Source organism: Nomascus leucogenys, chromosome 8 (genome assembly GCF_006542625.1).
Source record: "Nomascus leucogenys isolate Asia chromosome 8, Asia_NLE_v1, whole genome shotgun sequence".
NCBI lineage: Eukaryota > Metazoa > Chordata > Mammalia > Primates > Hylobatidae > Nomascus > Nomascus leucogenys.
Window position 1 is genome coordinate 108,505,925 of NC_044388.1, and position 15,318 is coordinate 108,521,242.

At 45.0% G+C, this 15,318-nt stretch overlaps 1 protein-coding gene across 1 annotated transcript in view; it reads right to left on the reverse strand.

Annotated features, from left to right (window-relative positions):
* Positions 1-3,069: 3,069 nt before the first annotated feature.
* Positions 3,070-15,318, reverse strand: part of TTF1 (transcription termination factor 1) — a 30,493-nt gene continuing 18,244 nt past the window's right edge. Inside the window, 5 exon segments of the mRNA XM_030818085.1 lie at positions 3,070-3,125; positions 3,128-3,319; positions 5,301-5,386; positions 13,094-13,159; positions 14,978-15,067. Of these exon segments, the coding sequence (XP_030673945.1) occupies positions 3,070-3,125; positions 3,128-3,319; positions 5,301-5,386; positions 13,094-13,159; positions 14,978-15,067 (490 nt within the window).

A 15,318-nucleotide genomic window follows, 5' to 3' on the forward strand; every position in this document is an offset into this window, starting at 1 on the left:
CCATGTGACAGCCTGGGTAAGCTGGGAGTGAGCTGATGGCACCGAGGGAGGCTGAAGAATGCCTGCTCATGTATTTCAGGAAATAAACAGGAAATGGTGTTCAGGAAGTGCTCAACTGTGTAGCCTCCAAGAAAGCAGGCCCCAAGGCTGTGCTGTCAATGCTTGTTTTTGTTTTGTTGTTTTTTTTTTGAGATGGAGTCTGCCGCCCAGGCTGGAGTGCAGTGGCGGGGTCTCAGCTCACTGCAATCTCTGCCTCCCGGGTTCAAGTGATTCTCCTGCCCCAGCCTCCCGAGTAGCGGGGATTACAGGTGTGCACCACCACGCCCAGCTAATTTTTGTATTTTTAGTAGAGACGGGGTTTCATCATGTTGGTCAGGCTTGTCTCAAACTCCTGACCTCCCGATCCTCCTGCCTCGGCCTCCTAAAGTGCTGGGATGACAGGTGTGAGCCACCGTGCCTGGCCTGTCAATGCTTGTCTTTTTAGCTCCTAACAGTACCTTGCTCACTGCAGGTGTTCACCAATGTTTGTTGAGCTACACTTGTCAAAGTAAAGGTGGTGCTATGAAGTCAGTAGATGTCTTGGTCTGGCTAAGATGCTGATTTCAGATCTACTCGGTATGTGCCGTGCTGGGCCACTTTGTTGGGTAGTGAAGTCCATCAGTGAAGACAAACAGCTGAAACACGTGCCTAGGGACAAGGACAAAATGACCAAGCACTGAGCCAAGAACTCAAATAATGCATAGTCAAGGCTGTTTAAAAACAATTTTATGGGCTGGGCGCTGTGGCTCACGCCTGTAATCCCAGCTACTCTCAGGAGGCTGAGGCAGGAGAATTGCTTGAACCCGGGAGGCGGAGGTTGTAATGAGCCAAGATCACACCACTGCACTCCCGCCTGGGTGATAGAGCGAGACTCGTCTCCAAAAAACAAACAAAAACAAAACCAATTGTACATGTTCCTCAGCCTTAGTTATTGTGAGGTGGGTATTGTCTTTCTCTTTTTAGCTTTGTTCGCTTTCTGAGTCACTTTCTTTAGTAAAAGGTGAGATTTATAGGATCTGAAACCAGAACATTGACCTTTTTTTTTTGAGACAGAGTCTCACTCTGTCGCCAGGCTGGAGTGCAGTGGCGTGATCTCAGCTCACTGGAACCTCCGCCTCCCAGGTTCAAGTGATTCTCCCACCTCAGTCTCCTGAGTAGCTGAGACTACAGGCGTAGGCCACCACACCTGGCTAATTTTTGGTAGAGATGGGATTTCACTATGTTGGCCAGGCTGGTCTCAAACTCCTGGCCTTCAGAGATCCACCCACCTCAGCCTCCCAAAGTGCTGGGATTACAGGCATAAGCCACCATGCCCAGCCTCTGTTAATTTTTTTTTTTTTGAGACAGCGTCTTACTCTGTCACCCAGGCTGGAGTGCAGTGGTGTGATCTCAGCTCACTGCAACCTCTGCCTCCCAGGTTCAAGCGATTCTCTTGCCTCAGCCTCCCAAGTAGCTGGAATTACAGACACACACCACCATGCCCAGCTAATTTTTTTTTTGGTATTTTTTTTGGTAGAGATGGAGTTTCATCATGTTGGCCAGGCTGGTCTCGAACTCCTGACCTCAAGTCATCTGCCTGCCTTGGTCTCACAAAGTGCTAGGATTACAGGTGTGAGCCACCATGCCTGGCCTCTTCAGGCTTTGATGTATCTTACCAAATTGCCCTCCAAAAGGAACATAAAATTTATATTACGTTCTTCTCCATTTGAAATATCTCGGGTGGTTTTGCTTTCCTGATTGATGGAATAGCCCACCATTGACATTATCTTTGAATATCCAACAGGAGTTGTGCGTTGACACTGACATATTTTTTTCTTTTTCTTTTCTTTTTTTTTAGGAGTCTGGTCTGTCTCTGTTGCCCAGGCTGGAGTACATGGTGCCATCATAGCTCACTGCAGCCTCAAACTCCTAAGCTCAAGTGATCCTCCCACCTCAGCCTCCTGAGTAGCTGAGACTATAGGCTGCACTAGCACACCTGGCTAGCACCTTTCGATAAGTATAACAGAGTGTCCCCTGCCCTCCTCTCCCCCAACCCGTCCCTCCTTCCCTTCCTTCCTTCCTTTTTTTAGAGACAGGGTCTCACTATGTTGCCAGGCTGGTCTCGAACTCCTGGGCTCAAGTGATACTCCTGCCTTGGCCTCTCAAAGTGCTGGGATTAGACATGAGCCACTGTGCCTGGCCTAAGTCAGTTTTTCTACAAGCAATGGAAGAGATTGCCGGTTTTTGTTTGTTTGTTTTCAGTTAAATACCAGATAAGTTCAATGACTTGCTTTGACAGGACATCTTATATGAAAAATACCTATCTTTGAACACTAGAATCAAACTCAGGAAGATGAGCTATGTACACTATGATAGGTACAAAGGAAAGAGACCAGTTTGAGAGAACAGTGGATTCACAACTTCCATCTAACATGAATGTGATCCATATAGACATGGAGAGCAGACATCTAAACAACTGGAAACACAGCAGAAGGGCATGCTTTTTCGAAATTGCTAACTTTCTCATTTTCGCTCCGTACCCATATAGCTGAACTCACGTAATGAAATGTTCATAGAATGTGACCCTATTCTCTGCTACAATCAAAGGGATTTGTGAAACTTTTGTCGTTTAATAAAACCATTAGTTGTAATTATTTATTACATCAATTCATATGTTCCTCTTTCTTTTCACATTCAAATACACTTTAATATGAATGGCAATACATTTTAATGCTCCAGAGGAAAGAGTAGAACTCTGGCCATTGTACATTCTTTATTAAACATCAATACTGAAAACAGATTTACTGACATATGTATATAATCAAAATAATCCAACTGAGAAAAAGGGACAAGAAATAGTAATCTCTCTCAAGCGGTGGTGCGATCTTGGCTCACTGCAACCTCCGCCTCCTGGGTTCAAGCGATTCTCCTGCCTCAGCCTCCCAAGTAGTTGAAATTACAGGTGTGCACTACCACACCTGGCTAATTTTCGCATTTTTAATAGTGACAGGTCTTCACCATGTTGGTCAGGCTGGTCTCGAACTCCTGACCTCAAATGATCCACCGGCCTTGGCCTCCCAAAGTGCTGGAATTACAGGCGTGAGCCATGGCGCCTGGCCTTCGCTTTCTTTTTCTATGTCCTCTCCTTCGCTATCGTCTTCATAATAAAAGATGTCTCGAAACGGGAAAACTTGCTTGGGTGCTGCAGGAGTCTGGATTTTAGTGCCTTTTTTCTCCATCATTTTTTCTAACTTTTCCTTCAGCAAAGGTAGAGTCGTCTCATAAAGGTAGTCGATGATCTCTACAGAAAAGAAATTTAATTGTGTAGTTATCTGTCTGTACAAGGCCTCTTATCAAGGTCGAGGCATACAGGAGACTGGTAATGAATATGAACTGCTCTTGTTATTGCTGTGTGTAAGGTCTGGTTCCAACTGGTTTACCCACTTTCACTTCTTCAATCCTTGCAAAAATCCTATGAGGTAGGCACTGTTTTTAACTTGTTTTTCAATTGAGGAAACCAAGGCATAAAGACATTAAGAGACTTGCCCAAGGCCATGGAGTTCATAAGGATTCAAACCTGAGTAGTGATGTCTGCTGAACGCAAAGACGCATTTCATCACAGCCCAGGGTACGATATCATCCAAATGGTGGGTCCAGGAGAAATAGCAGTGCCGCGCAGACTGCATGAGAGAGCACAGGCCTGCAAGCTCATTAGTAAAAATCCAGGTTCTGGACTCGGTCTAGAGACTAGGAATTGGTATGTAGGTCTGAAATGAGGCCCAGAAATCTGTATCTTTTTTTTTTTTTCTTTTTGAGATAGGGTCTCGCTCTGTCGCCCCAGCTGGAGTGCAGTGGTACAATCACACTCACTGAAGCCTGGAACTCCCAGGCTCAAGCAATCCTCCCACCTCAGCCTCCCAAGTAGCTGGGAACACAGACAAGCACCACCATGCCCGGATACTTTTTGTATTTTTTGTAGAGATAGGGGGGTGTGTGTGGGAGGGTCTCTCTATGTTGCCCAGAATGGTCTTGAACTCCTCGTCTTAGGTGATCCTCCCACCTTGGCCTCTCAAAGCGTTGAGATTACAGGCATAAGCCACTGCATCTGGCCAGAAATTTGTGTTTTTAACAAGTTCCTCACATGGCTCTGATGATCTGAGTTTGGGACTTACATATCTAAGGTTATCCACAAATGGCTACAAAGAAGGAACTGGGTGTCTTTTATTCTGAAACATGTGTATGCTTCTGTGTGTGTATGTGTGTGAGTGCATGCATGTGTGTGTGAGTGCATGTGGTGTGTGTGAGTGCATGTGGTGTGTGAGTGCATGTGGTGTGTGTGAGTGCATGTGGTGTGTGTGAGTGCATGTGTGAGTGCATGTGGTGTGTGTGTGAGTGCATGTGTGAGTGCATGCATGTGGTGTGTGTGAGTGTACGTGGCGTGTGTGAGTGCATGTTGTGTGTGTGAGGGCATGCATGTGGTGTGAGTGCATGTGTGTGAGTGCATGCATGTGGTATGAGTGCATGTGGTGAGTGCATGTGTGTGAGTGCATGCATGTGGTGTGTGTGTGTGAGTGCATGTGGTGTGTGTGAGTGCATGCATGTGGTGTGAGTGAATGCATGTGGTGTCAGTGCATGTGGTGTGAGTGCATGTGTGTGAGTGCATGCATGTGGTATGAGTGCATGTGGTGAGTGCATGTGTGTGAGTGCATGCATGTGGTGTGTGTGTGTGAGTGCATGTGGTGTGTGTGAGTGCACGCATGTGGTGTGAGTGCATGCATGCAGTGTGTGTGAGTGCATGTGGTATGTGTGAGTGAATGCATGTGGTGTGAGTGCATGCATGTGGTGTGAGTGAATGCATGTAGTGTGTGTGAGTGCATGTGGCGTGAGTGCATGCATGTGGTGTGTGTGAGTGCATGTGGTGTGAGTGAATGCATGTGGTGTGTGTGTGCATGCATGTGGTGTGGTGCACGGGCATGTCATGTGTGCATGTGCTGTGTGCACATGAGTGTGTGTGTGTGATGGCAACAGCAGCAGGACTCAGTTATTTACAGAGTGGTCGCTAAGTGTCAAGCACTGGGATGACCACACCTTACACGTTCATGACCTCATTTAGGACCTTCTGAAAGTCCTGTCAGATAGGGATTATAATCTGCCTGTTTCCACCATTTTGCAGCTGATGAAGCTGAGGCTCTAAGTCCAGTCACCTGCCTAGGTGACTTTCATTACCAGCATGTGGCACCAAACACCATGTTCTTAGCCATATAAATATTAAGAATACTAACCTGGAAAAGTCTTCTTCTGCCAAAATGGAACATAGACAGCTTTCAGCCTAGAAAATTTAGTTTGAACATAAGATGGAGGAACATCACTTTAGAAAAGGAAAGAAAAGATAAAAAGCAAGTTAGTTTAAAAATCTATCATTTCAATACAGTGTAGTAAGTACATTTATTCAGGTGAGGTTTATAGCTTTTTTATCATAAACATAAGATCATCATACATGTGTGATACAAATATGACACAATTTTTGTGGAATATGGAAAGCTATTGTTTATTTGGTTTAAAAAAACGTAAAGGGGAAAAACAATCAGTAGTACAGAATGGATTCTGTTTAAATTAAAATAACTTGTATCACTAGTCGAGAAGGCAAAGTATAATGCTGGCTAACGGGCTGAAGCTTACCTTGTGCTCAGCCCTGCCCTAAGCACCTTAACTGCAGCAATAAATAATCCTCACGACAACTCAAGGAGGGAGTTACCACTCTCTCCCTCGTGCCAGAGAGATGAGGAAACTGAGGCACAGAGAAGTTATCCAAGCTCACACGGCTAATCAGGGATAGAGCTGGGACTTCAGCAAGTAGTGTGACTCCAGATCCTACCCTCTTAACCATTCCACTCAGGACACATACATATTGGTCACAATTCAAAGACAGATGTTCCCTGATGTTTATTTCACAAAGCTGAAAAAAGCAGATGCTTATGAGGTTTTGGTACGTTTTCAATTTACAATAAGTGGGTCAGAAATTATTCTTCAATTGTTTTTTAAAGTAAAAACCACCAACTTAACTTTTTGGGCACCTTTTCCTTATAAAAGGGGAACATTAAAAAACAATTAACTAATCCAGTTGTTAAAATGATTAGCATGAAGAATTTGATCTGCTAAGTATGTACAGGTAAAAGATGATCAGATTCTTCCAACCTCTTCATCACAGCAACCACTAGCTGAGGACGTATATGCCAGGTACCAGACAATGTCTCTTTCTTGCATTATCTTATTTTATTTTTTTTGGATGGAGTCTCGCTCTGTCACCCAGGCTGGAATGCAGAGGCACATTCTCAGTTCACTGCAACTTCTGCCTCCAGGGTTCAAGTTGTTCTCCTGGCTCAGCCTCCTGAGTAGCTGGGATTACAGGTGCCCACCACCACGCCCGGCTAAATTTTTGTATTTTTGTATTTGTAGTAGAGATAGGGTTTCACCATGCTGGCCAGACTGGTCTTGAACTCCTGACTTCAGGTGACCCACCTGCTTTGGCCTCCCAAAGTGCTGGGACTACAGGCATGAGCCACTGCACCTGGCCCATTATCTCCTTTAGCCCTCCTAACGGCCTACTAAACCATAATGCAGATGAGGAAACAAAGGCTCAGACAAATAGGGAACAATTGCCCACAGATTTTAAGTGAAGTCCCTGGACTCTATGCCAAATCTGTCTCACTCTGAAACCCTAGGTCTAAGGCAGCCTGTGCCTCTTCCCTTCCCATAATGCTGTGCGCCCAACATGCTGCAGACCCAAGCCCATGCTTCAAGGAGTAACAATAACTGATCTGGACATTTTAAAATTAAGCAAGTGTTACATCTCATTAGGTGGAGATGCTATCCTTAAATCCTGCTTATATAATTCACAAAGTCTTTAAGAATCTGAGGAGACTGAACCTTCAATACAATTTTTACCATTTTGTTATTAAAACTTTGAGAGTACGTAGTATTTCAAACAGTATTTGACTAGATGCCATAATCTCTATCTTAGAGTTCTGAGATTTGTAAATCTGAAATAGATAATCAGTTCTTCAGTTACCCCCTACCTGGATTTTGTGGGGACCTTTTATTTATTTTTATTTAATTTATTTTCTTGAGACAGGGTCTCACTCTGTCACCCAGGCTGGAATGCAGTGGCGTGATCTCGGGTCACTGCAACTTCTGTCTCCCAGGCTCAAGTGATCCTCCCACTTCAGCCTCCAGAGTAGCTGGGACAAGAGGCATGTGTCACCACATCCAGCTTAATAATCAGTTTTTAAACGTAATTTTATTTAAAACCATAAAAACCCATTTTAATTTTAAAAATCATGTGATCTGAAGAAATGTCACAAAGTATACACAAATTTAATGGAAAAGTTGAATTTTTTTTTTTTTTTTTTTTTTTTTTTTTTTTTTGAGACGGAGCTTGGCTCTGTGGCCCAGGCTGCCACAGAGTGACGCAATCTCGGCTCAATGCAACCTCCTCCTCCCGGGTTCAAGCAATTCTGCCTCAGCCTCCCCAGTAGCTGGGATTACAGGTGTCTGCCACCACGCCCAGCTGATTTTTGTATTTTAGTAGAGATGGGGTTTCACCATGTTGGTCTCAAACTCCTGACCTCAAGCAATCCACCCACCTTGGCCTCCCAAAGTGCTGGGATTACAGGCGTGAACCACCACGCCCGGCCGAAAAGTTGAATTTTAAAAAAGTGGTTTGACATTATAAAAGGCTTTGTCAATGTAAGTCGTTCTCAAGATCTGGGAGCTGGTGGGGTGCACATCAGCGTCACCTCCTTCAAAGTACCTACCTGGCACCCTCCCTGCTTGGGGCCTATGATGCTGAAGAGTGGGCGCCCTGCCCCTCAGATGAGCTAGAAAAGAAAAGGCTTTGGGACCACGGCATGTATCTGTGAGTCCTGGCAGGGCCTGGACTAAGAGTTTCCAATTCTCCACATTCACGAAGGAAGAGACGGATTGTCCTTTCTTGTTTGGTTATAATCCCAAACCATAAATAACTAACCACCAGAACCAGTTTAAACCCTCCCTAGTGGTTCTGCAGAATATTGACCAAAAACAAAACAAAACCTTTCCTAATGGACCAATGGTGACCTCACACCAGTAGCCACACTTCTGGAAGTCAGCCAGGCTGCAGCAGCCTCACTCCACTGTCTACCTTCCAAAACCAAAGGCCAAACAATCCCTCAACATCCCTGCATCTGAAAATCACTGATCCCCGAGCCCCATGATGCTTGGCAACACATAGAGGGCCTGTGCTCTGCAGCCCAGCTCTCCCTTGCTTAGCAAGCAGTAAGTTCAGATATCGAGAGTGATGGGCCTCTCCAATCGCAGGAACTGATTAAAATGCAAGAGCTATGTGCAGTGAAGGCTCACAGTGAAGGTAAAGAGAAACAGCTTATAAACATAAGAGCCATGTTCAATCTGACTTCTCACATGAGAAATGCAAATGAAAACCACCAGGAAACTGATAGAAGCTTAAAGAGGAACAGGATCTTTATATAGTCTTAAAATGTCTCCCCACAGCCATTTCTTACCACCAAAGGAAGAACCAGTATTTTTTTTTTTTTTTTTTTTTTTTTTGAGACGCAGTCTCGCTCTGTCGCCCAGGCTGGAGTGCAGTGGCGCGATCTGGGTTCACTGCAAGCTCCGCCTCCCGGGTTCACGCCATTCTCCTGCCTCAGCCTCTCCGAGTAGCTGGGACTACAGGCGCCCGCCACCACGCCTGGCTAATTTTTTTGTATTTTTAGTAGGGACGGGGTTTCACCGTGGTCTCGATCTCCTGACCTCGTGATCCGCCCGCCTCGGCCTTCCAAAGTGCTGGGATTACAAGCGTGAGCCACCGCGCCCGGCCAGAACCAGTATTTTTATACAGTGGGGAAAAGAGGCAGATGCTGCCTTAGCCAAATAATAAAAAAAAATCAAAACGAGAATCATGTGCCTTGTGACATAATGCAGTGATAGAAAACATCAGGAATATGCTGTACTCCTGCCCGAAGGACACAGCCTGAATCTCCTCAAGAGGAAATACCAGACAAGTGACAACTGCGGACATTCTACAAAACACCTAGCCTCTATTCCTCCAAAATTTCACTACCATCAACAGCAAAGATGGACGATCTTCATAGATTAAAAGACAGTAAGGAAGGCCGGGCGTGGTGGCTCACGTCTGTAGTCCCAGCACTTTGAGAGGGATTAAGGCCAGGAGTTCGAGACTAGCCTGGACAACATGGCAAAACCCCATCTCTACTAAAAATACAAAAAAAAAAAAAAAAAAAAAAAAAGGTCAGGTGTGGTGGCTTACGCCTGTAATCTCAGCAATTTGGGAGGCTGAGGTGGGTGGATCACTTGAGGTAAGGAGTTTGAGACCAGCCTGGCCAACATGGTGAAACATTGTCTCTATTAAAAATACAAAAATTAGCCAGGTGTGGTGGCGGATACCTGTAATCCCAGCTACTCAGAGGCTGAGTCAGGAGAATTGCTTGAACCCGGAAGGTGGAGGTTGCAGGGAACCGAGATCACGCTGTTGCACTCCAGCCTGGGCAACAAGAGTGAAAATCCGTCTCAAAAAAAAAAAAATTAACTAATTAAAAAAAAAAATTAGCCAGGCAGGGTGGTGCATGCCTCTAATTCCAGCTATTTAGGTGGCTGAGGCACAAGAATTGCTTGAACCTGGGAGGCAGCAGGTACAGTGAGCTGAGATCATGCCATTGTAATTCCAGCCTGGGCAACAGAGTAAGACTCTTGTCTTAAAAAAAAAAAAAAAAAAAAAAAAGTGAATGTGGACCATGTTTTACAGGGTGGTACTATATCAATGTGAAACTTCCTGATTCTCAATTGTACTGTGGTTATGTAAAATAACATCCTTGCTTGGGAAGTGGTATCCGCCACTAACTCTTGAATCGTTACGGGAAAAACCGTATTCCCTTGGAGGAGGGAGAGAGGGATGATAAAGTGAATGTAGCAGAATGTTCAGAAGAGGCGACTATAGGTGAAGGGGACACGGGGTTCTTTCTGTTATTCTTGCAACTTGTTTAGCTTTTTGAAGCCTTTAAGAGACTTTGCATATATTTCATTTGCCTTTCTTGGGTGTCTTCGGTGCAGTTGAGCTGGAGGGAGGGCTGGTCTGATTTATTTGGTCCACAGCACAGAGACTGGAAGTCTCGAATAAACACACACATCACAGCTTTCCTGTTCTGTGGAACATCCTGTTCTGTGGAACACCCTGCAGCCCACGCAGTGTTTCCTCACCCAAGACTGTATCTTGGCGCTCTCTGTACCCCACCACCGAGGGGCTTTCTCATTATTTTTGTAGCTATAAAGAATGTCACTATATGGGTAAAATACATACATAGCCAGTCCCCTATTAACAGGCATCTTGCAGTCAGTTACTCTGTATACAAGTCATTTCATGTATGTGTGAAGTTGTTTTGTAGAATGTATTTCTAGAAATGGAATTATTTGATTCCAAATGGAATTACTAGAATTATTTGAATTTTGAAAGGTAATAAGGCTGCAAAGTATGTAAAATTTACCAAAAAAGATAACAATAATTGGAGGGAGTGAATGTAGCTGTTTAATAAGGATGGCTGGATTTTGACAGTTGCTGAACTGGGGTGATGGGTACATGAAGGTTCATTTATTTTGTATCTGCCTAAAATTTTCCTAATAGTTTCTGAAAAAAATAATTGGGCATTGCTAATAAAGCAGCACTTAGAAGAAAACATATGGCCTTAAATGTATATTACAAAGAAAGAAAAATGGAAAATGAGCTAAGAACTCATCTCAAGAAGTTGAAAAACAACAGCAAAATAAACTCAAAGAGAGCTGAAGGGAAGGTATGATAAAAAGCTGACAGAATAATCACAAGACAGGGTCAACGCAATCAAAGCTGGTACTTTGAAAAGACAATCTCTGGTAACTCCTATTCAAGGAGTGAAAAAAGAGAGTAGGTATAAATAGCTAACATTGGCCATCAGAACATCACTCAGATCCTGCAGACATTTTGCATAAACCATCTATGGAAAATAGACACTGGTTTCCTGCAGGGCTACGCGTGGCTGGTGAGTGGTAAGGGGACACTTTTCACTGTGTTTCCTTTCAGGTTTCTTTCTTTCTTTTTTTTTTGAGATAGAGTCTTGCTCTGTTGCCCAGGTTGGAGTGCAGTGGCACGATCTCGGCTTACTGCAACCTCCGCCTCCTGGGTTCAAGTGATTCTCCTGCCTCAGCCTCCTGAGTAGCTGGGACTACAGGCACCTGCCATCATGCCTGGCTAATTTTTGTATTTTTGTAGAGATGGAGTTGAACCATGTTGGCCAGGCTGGTCTTGAACTCCTGACCTCAGGTGATCTGCCCACCTCGGCCTCCCAAAGTGCTGGGATTACAGGCAAGAGCCACCGTGCCCCGCCTACATTTCTTTAATTCTGGACTACGTAATCTATTACCTATTCCAAAAAAACGGTAAAATCAAACTGAACAGTCAAGTCCTTTTTCCTTATGGGTGGGGCATGATATTCAGTTCTGTATTTGAATTGTTACACACAACTAAAACGTTCTAACTGGGAACCGACCAAGTCATTTAACCAGCGCTAAAGTGCGAGGTCTCGGCAGGGTAGCACATCAGAGTCACCTGGAGCTCTGAACAATCCTGACAGCCAGACCCCACACCAGACCAATCCCATTCATGCGAAGCCAGACCCCACACCAGACCAATCCCATTCATGTGAACCAGACCCCACACCAGACCAATCCCACTCATGTGGCACTGGTATTTTTTAAAAGTTCCCCAGATGATTTTGAAGTGAGAGCTGGGCTGAAAACCAGAGAATTGCCAGTGTTTACAAAGTTCCAAATTGGGTACACAAAGGTAACTGGAACTCCTGGATGTCTGGAGCGCGTGCTGTGTTGTCAACTGTCTGAAGTCCCCTGAGGCGTGGGAGTCTGGCCTGCAGACCCACCCAGCTCATCACTGTCGTCATTTCACTCACTGTCCTGGGCCACCTGGCCCCTTTCCAGTCCCTTGAATGTGCCCAGCCAGTGCCGGCTCAAGGTGTCTGCATTCACTACTCTGTCCGAACGCCTTCAGTCTCATCCCTGCATGGCTACCCTGCCACCGCTTCTGCTTCCAAAGTCTTCCCTAACCACCCTATCTGATTGCCCCCAAGTCCCTTCTACTCTATGTTTGTTTTCTTTCTGGTACCATGCTATCTGAAATGAGCTTATTTGTTTACAGTCTCTTCCCAGAACTACATGTGAGTTCCTAAAGCCCTTATTCATCACTACGTTTTGCGCCTGGTATACAGAAGGTAGTCAATAATTATTATTAGTTTGCTATCATTATCAGCAATGTAGTTTTTAGGTTAATTCTATACTATACAAAACTTCGTATTTGTGTCAGCAGAATGGACGCTGTACCAGGCAAGGAACTTGTGTTTTGTTCAATGCTGTATCCCCAGAGCCTAGAAAAATGCCTGGCATATAGGCACTCGTATTTGGTGGGTGAAGAGTAATTCTGAGCTTTTGATTTGTCAATAATTGGAATTGATAAACGGTATGTACTGGGAAAATTCACTTCATTGTTACTAAAGTACCTATAATATCACCTCCAATGCCTGCCAAGGTCAACTATACTGTATGGTAACACTTCCTCACATGATGATTTTTCCACTGGAAAACTGAAATAGGAGGCAGGTGGGTGGGCCACAGGTATTAGCTAAAATCTGTAATCACGAAACATCTGAGGTGTGATGATCTATGTGACACTAAAAAAAGGGAAGAAAAATGAAAAACATATCCAACTAATGATGTATTTAGTGTCATGAAAACCTGATCTATCTAGCAGCTCAGAGCCTTTACGTATACACTGCTCCTAAAATTACTGTTTTCTCTGCACTAACAAATTGGTTTCCTAGCAAATACACTGAATTTTAACCACCACTTATACAAAATTCCAAATGCAGCATCATTATCAGCCCTGTAAGATGATAGGGAGTTATTATATTTATTAAGTCATCTCTATATTTTAATTAGTTTAACATTAAACAAATGGTCTTACCCTATGGCACTAGCAAGATCTTCCCAGTCTATTTCATTAGTATCTTCCACATTTATTTCATACAACCTGTGAGAAAAAATAAAAATTAAATTTTCAAGCAAAAATAATCATGATAGCCATCTTCATGGACGTGTGGAGTGTTGAGAGCTGGAAGGTATGTGTGCTTTCGCCCCATTCCAGCTCCCTCATTATACATGCACAGCGAGGTCAGCATCCCAGCCCAAGGTTAATCCAGGGCAGTGAGTTGGTGGGCTACAGAGATGGGCTGAAAAGACCTCTCTCCTCCTTCTGAGCCCTTTGTGTCTCTCACCAAACCATGTTGCTTTCTCACAGTAAAAACCACCACCTCATCATTCAACACAGACACACAGTAAGAGGACATCTGCACTCTGTGACAGACACTGTGAAGGTCTTTTTTTTGATACAGGGTCTCGCTCTGTCACCCTGGCTGGACTGCAGTGGCGTGATCCTGGCTCACTGCAGCCTTGACCACCTGGACTCAGGCAACTCTCCCACCTCAGCCTCTCAAGAAGCTGGAACCATAAGCACGTGGCACCACGCCCGGCTAATTTTTTAGATTTTTTGTAGGGATGGAGTCTTGACATGTCGCTCAGGCTGGTCTCAAACTCCTGGGCTCCTCCTGCCTTGGCCTCCCAGTGTTGGGATTATGGGCGTCCGGCACCACGCCGAGCCAGTTAAGACCTTAAAGTGCACAAATTCATTTACAGTAACCCTCCCCCCCATCTACAAACAGGGAAATGGTGCCAAGAGACTCAGTCACAGGCTCCAGATTGCATGACTAACAGATGGGGTCAACTCTGGAACCCAGGCCTGCTTGACTTGAGATGCCCTTCTTGGATCTGGTAATCTTTTTTTTTTTTTTTTTTTTTTGAGACGGAGTCTCGCTCTGTCACCCAGGCTGGAGTGCAGTGGCGCGATCTCGGCTCACTGCAAGCTCCGCCTCCCGGGTTCACGCCATTCTCCTGCCTCAGCCTCTCCGAGTAGCTGGGACTACAGGCGCCCGCCACCATGCCCGGCTAATTTTTTTGTATTTTTAGTAGAGACGGGGTTTCACCGTGGTCTCGATCTCCTGACCTCGTGATCCGCCCGCCTCGGCCTCCCAAAGTGCTGGGATTACAAGCGTGAGCCACTGCGCCCGGCCTCGATCAGGTAATCTATGCTGTCTCTCTAGCAGGGAAGACTGGGCGGGGGCATAACCACCCCCCGATCCACCCCTAGGAAAGAGCATCAGGAAACCCACAGCGAGCCTTAGGCAGGGCTCACGTGTGAGGCAGAGGGAATGAGGGCGGACAGCAGGGCCAGAACCCACAGGCTTCTGCTGCTCTTTGCTGTTCCTCAGTCGACACGGGCCAGGTCCACTAGTCTCACAGGCATCACAAAACGGGCCCATGTCTCCCTTTTCCTCGTCACCCTTCAACACTTTAGGGGGACCCTGCATGGACCAGGAACTCAAAGACAAAACCAAAGACAAGCAAGGGTGACACTAACAAGCTCATGCTGGAGCACAGGAGGGCTCTGTCTGAATCATTTACCCCCATTTTCCAATGAGCGTAAATAATTTATATCCATATGACATGCTTCAAAGACTAAAATAACTACATGGAGTACACAGTACATTTCACACATTATTTTCTTTTATCCTCCTGAAAGCACTAAGAGCTAGGTACGATTATGGTCATCCTCAGTAGATGAGTTAAGATGAGTAAACTTAGAAGGGTAGGTCATATGCCCACCATACATGCGGAAAGTGCTGGAACAGGGATTTGGACCTTGGCAATCTCACTGCAGACTCTGCTGGGTTAACAACTTCTCTTTGGCTAGAGACAGAAACAGTTAAGAGGCAGCCATTTCTGTTTTTCATACCTTTCAATAAGGCTGACCTTGGCCCGCAGGGCATTCACGCCATAGTATATGCGCCGACCATTAGTCATCCTTTTGGTTAGAATTTCTGTCCTACATTAAAAGGAAGAAAAACATAGTTTACTTTCAAGGGTAGAGTTTTCACTGAAATTTCCTATATTTTTCTCATCTAAATTGCTCTCATTCAGAACCAACTTCTAACTTTTCTTTTTTTTTTTTTTGAGATGGAGTCTCACTTTGTCACCTAGGCTGGAGTGCAGTGGCATGGTCTCAGCTCACTGCAACCTCCACCTTTTGGGTTCAAGTGATTCTCCTGCCTCAGCCTCCCAAGTAGCTGGGATTCC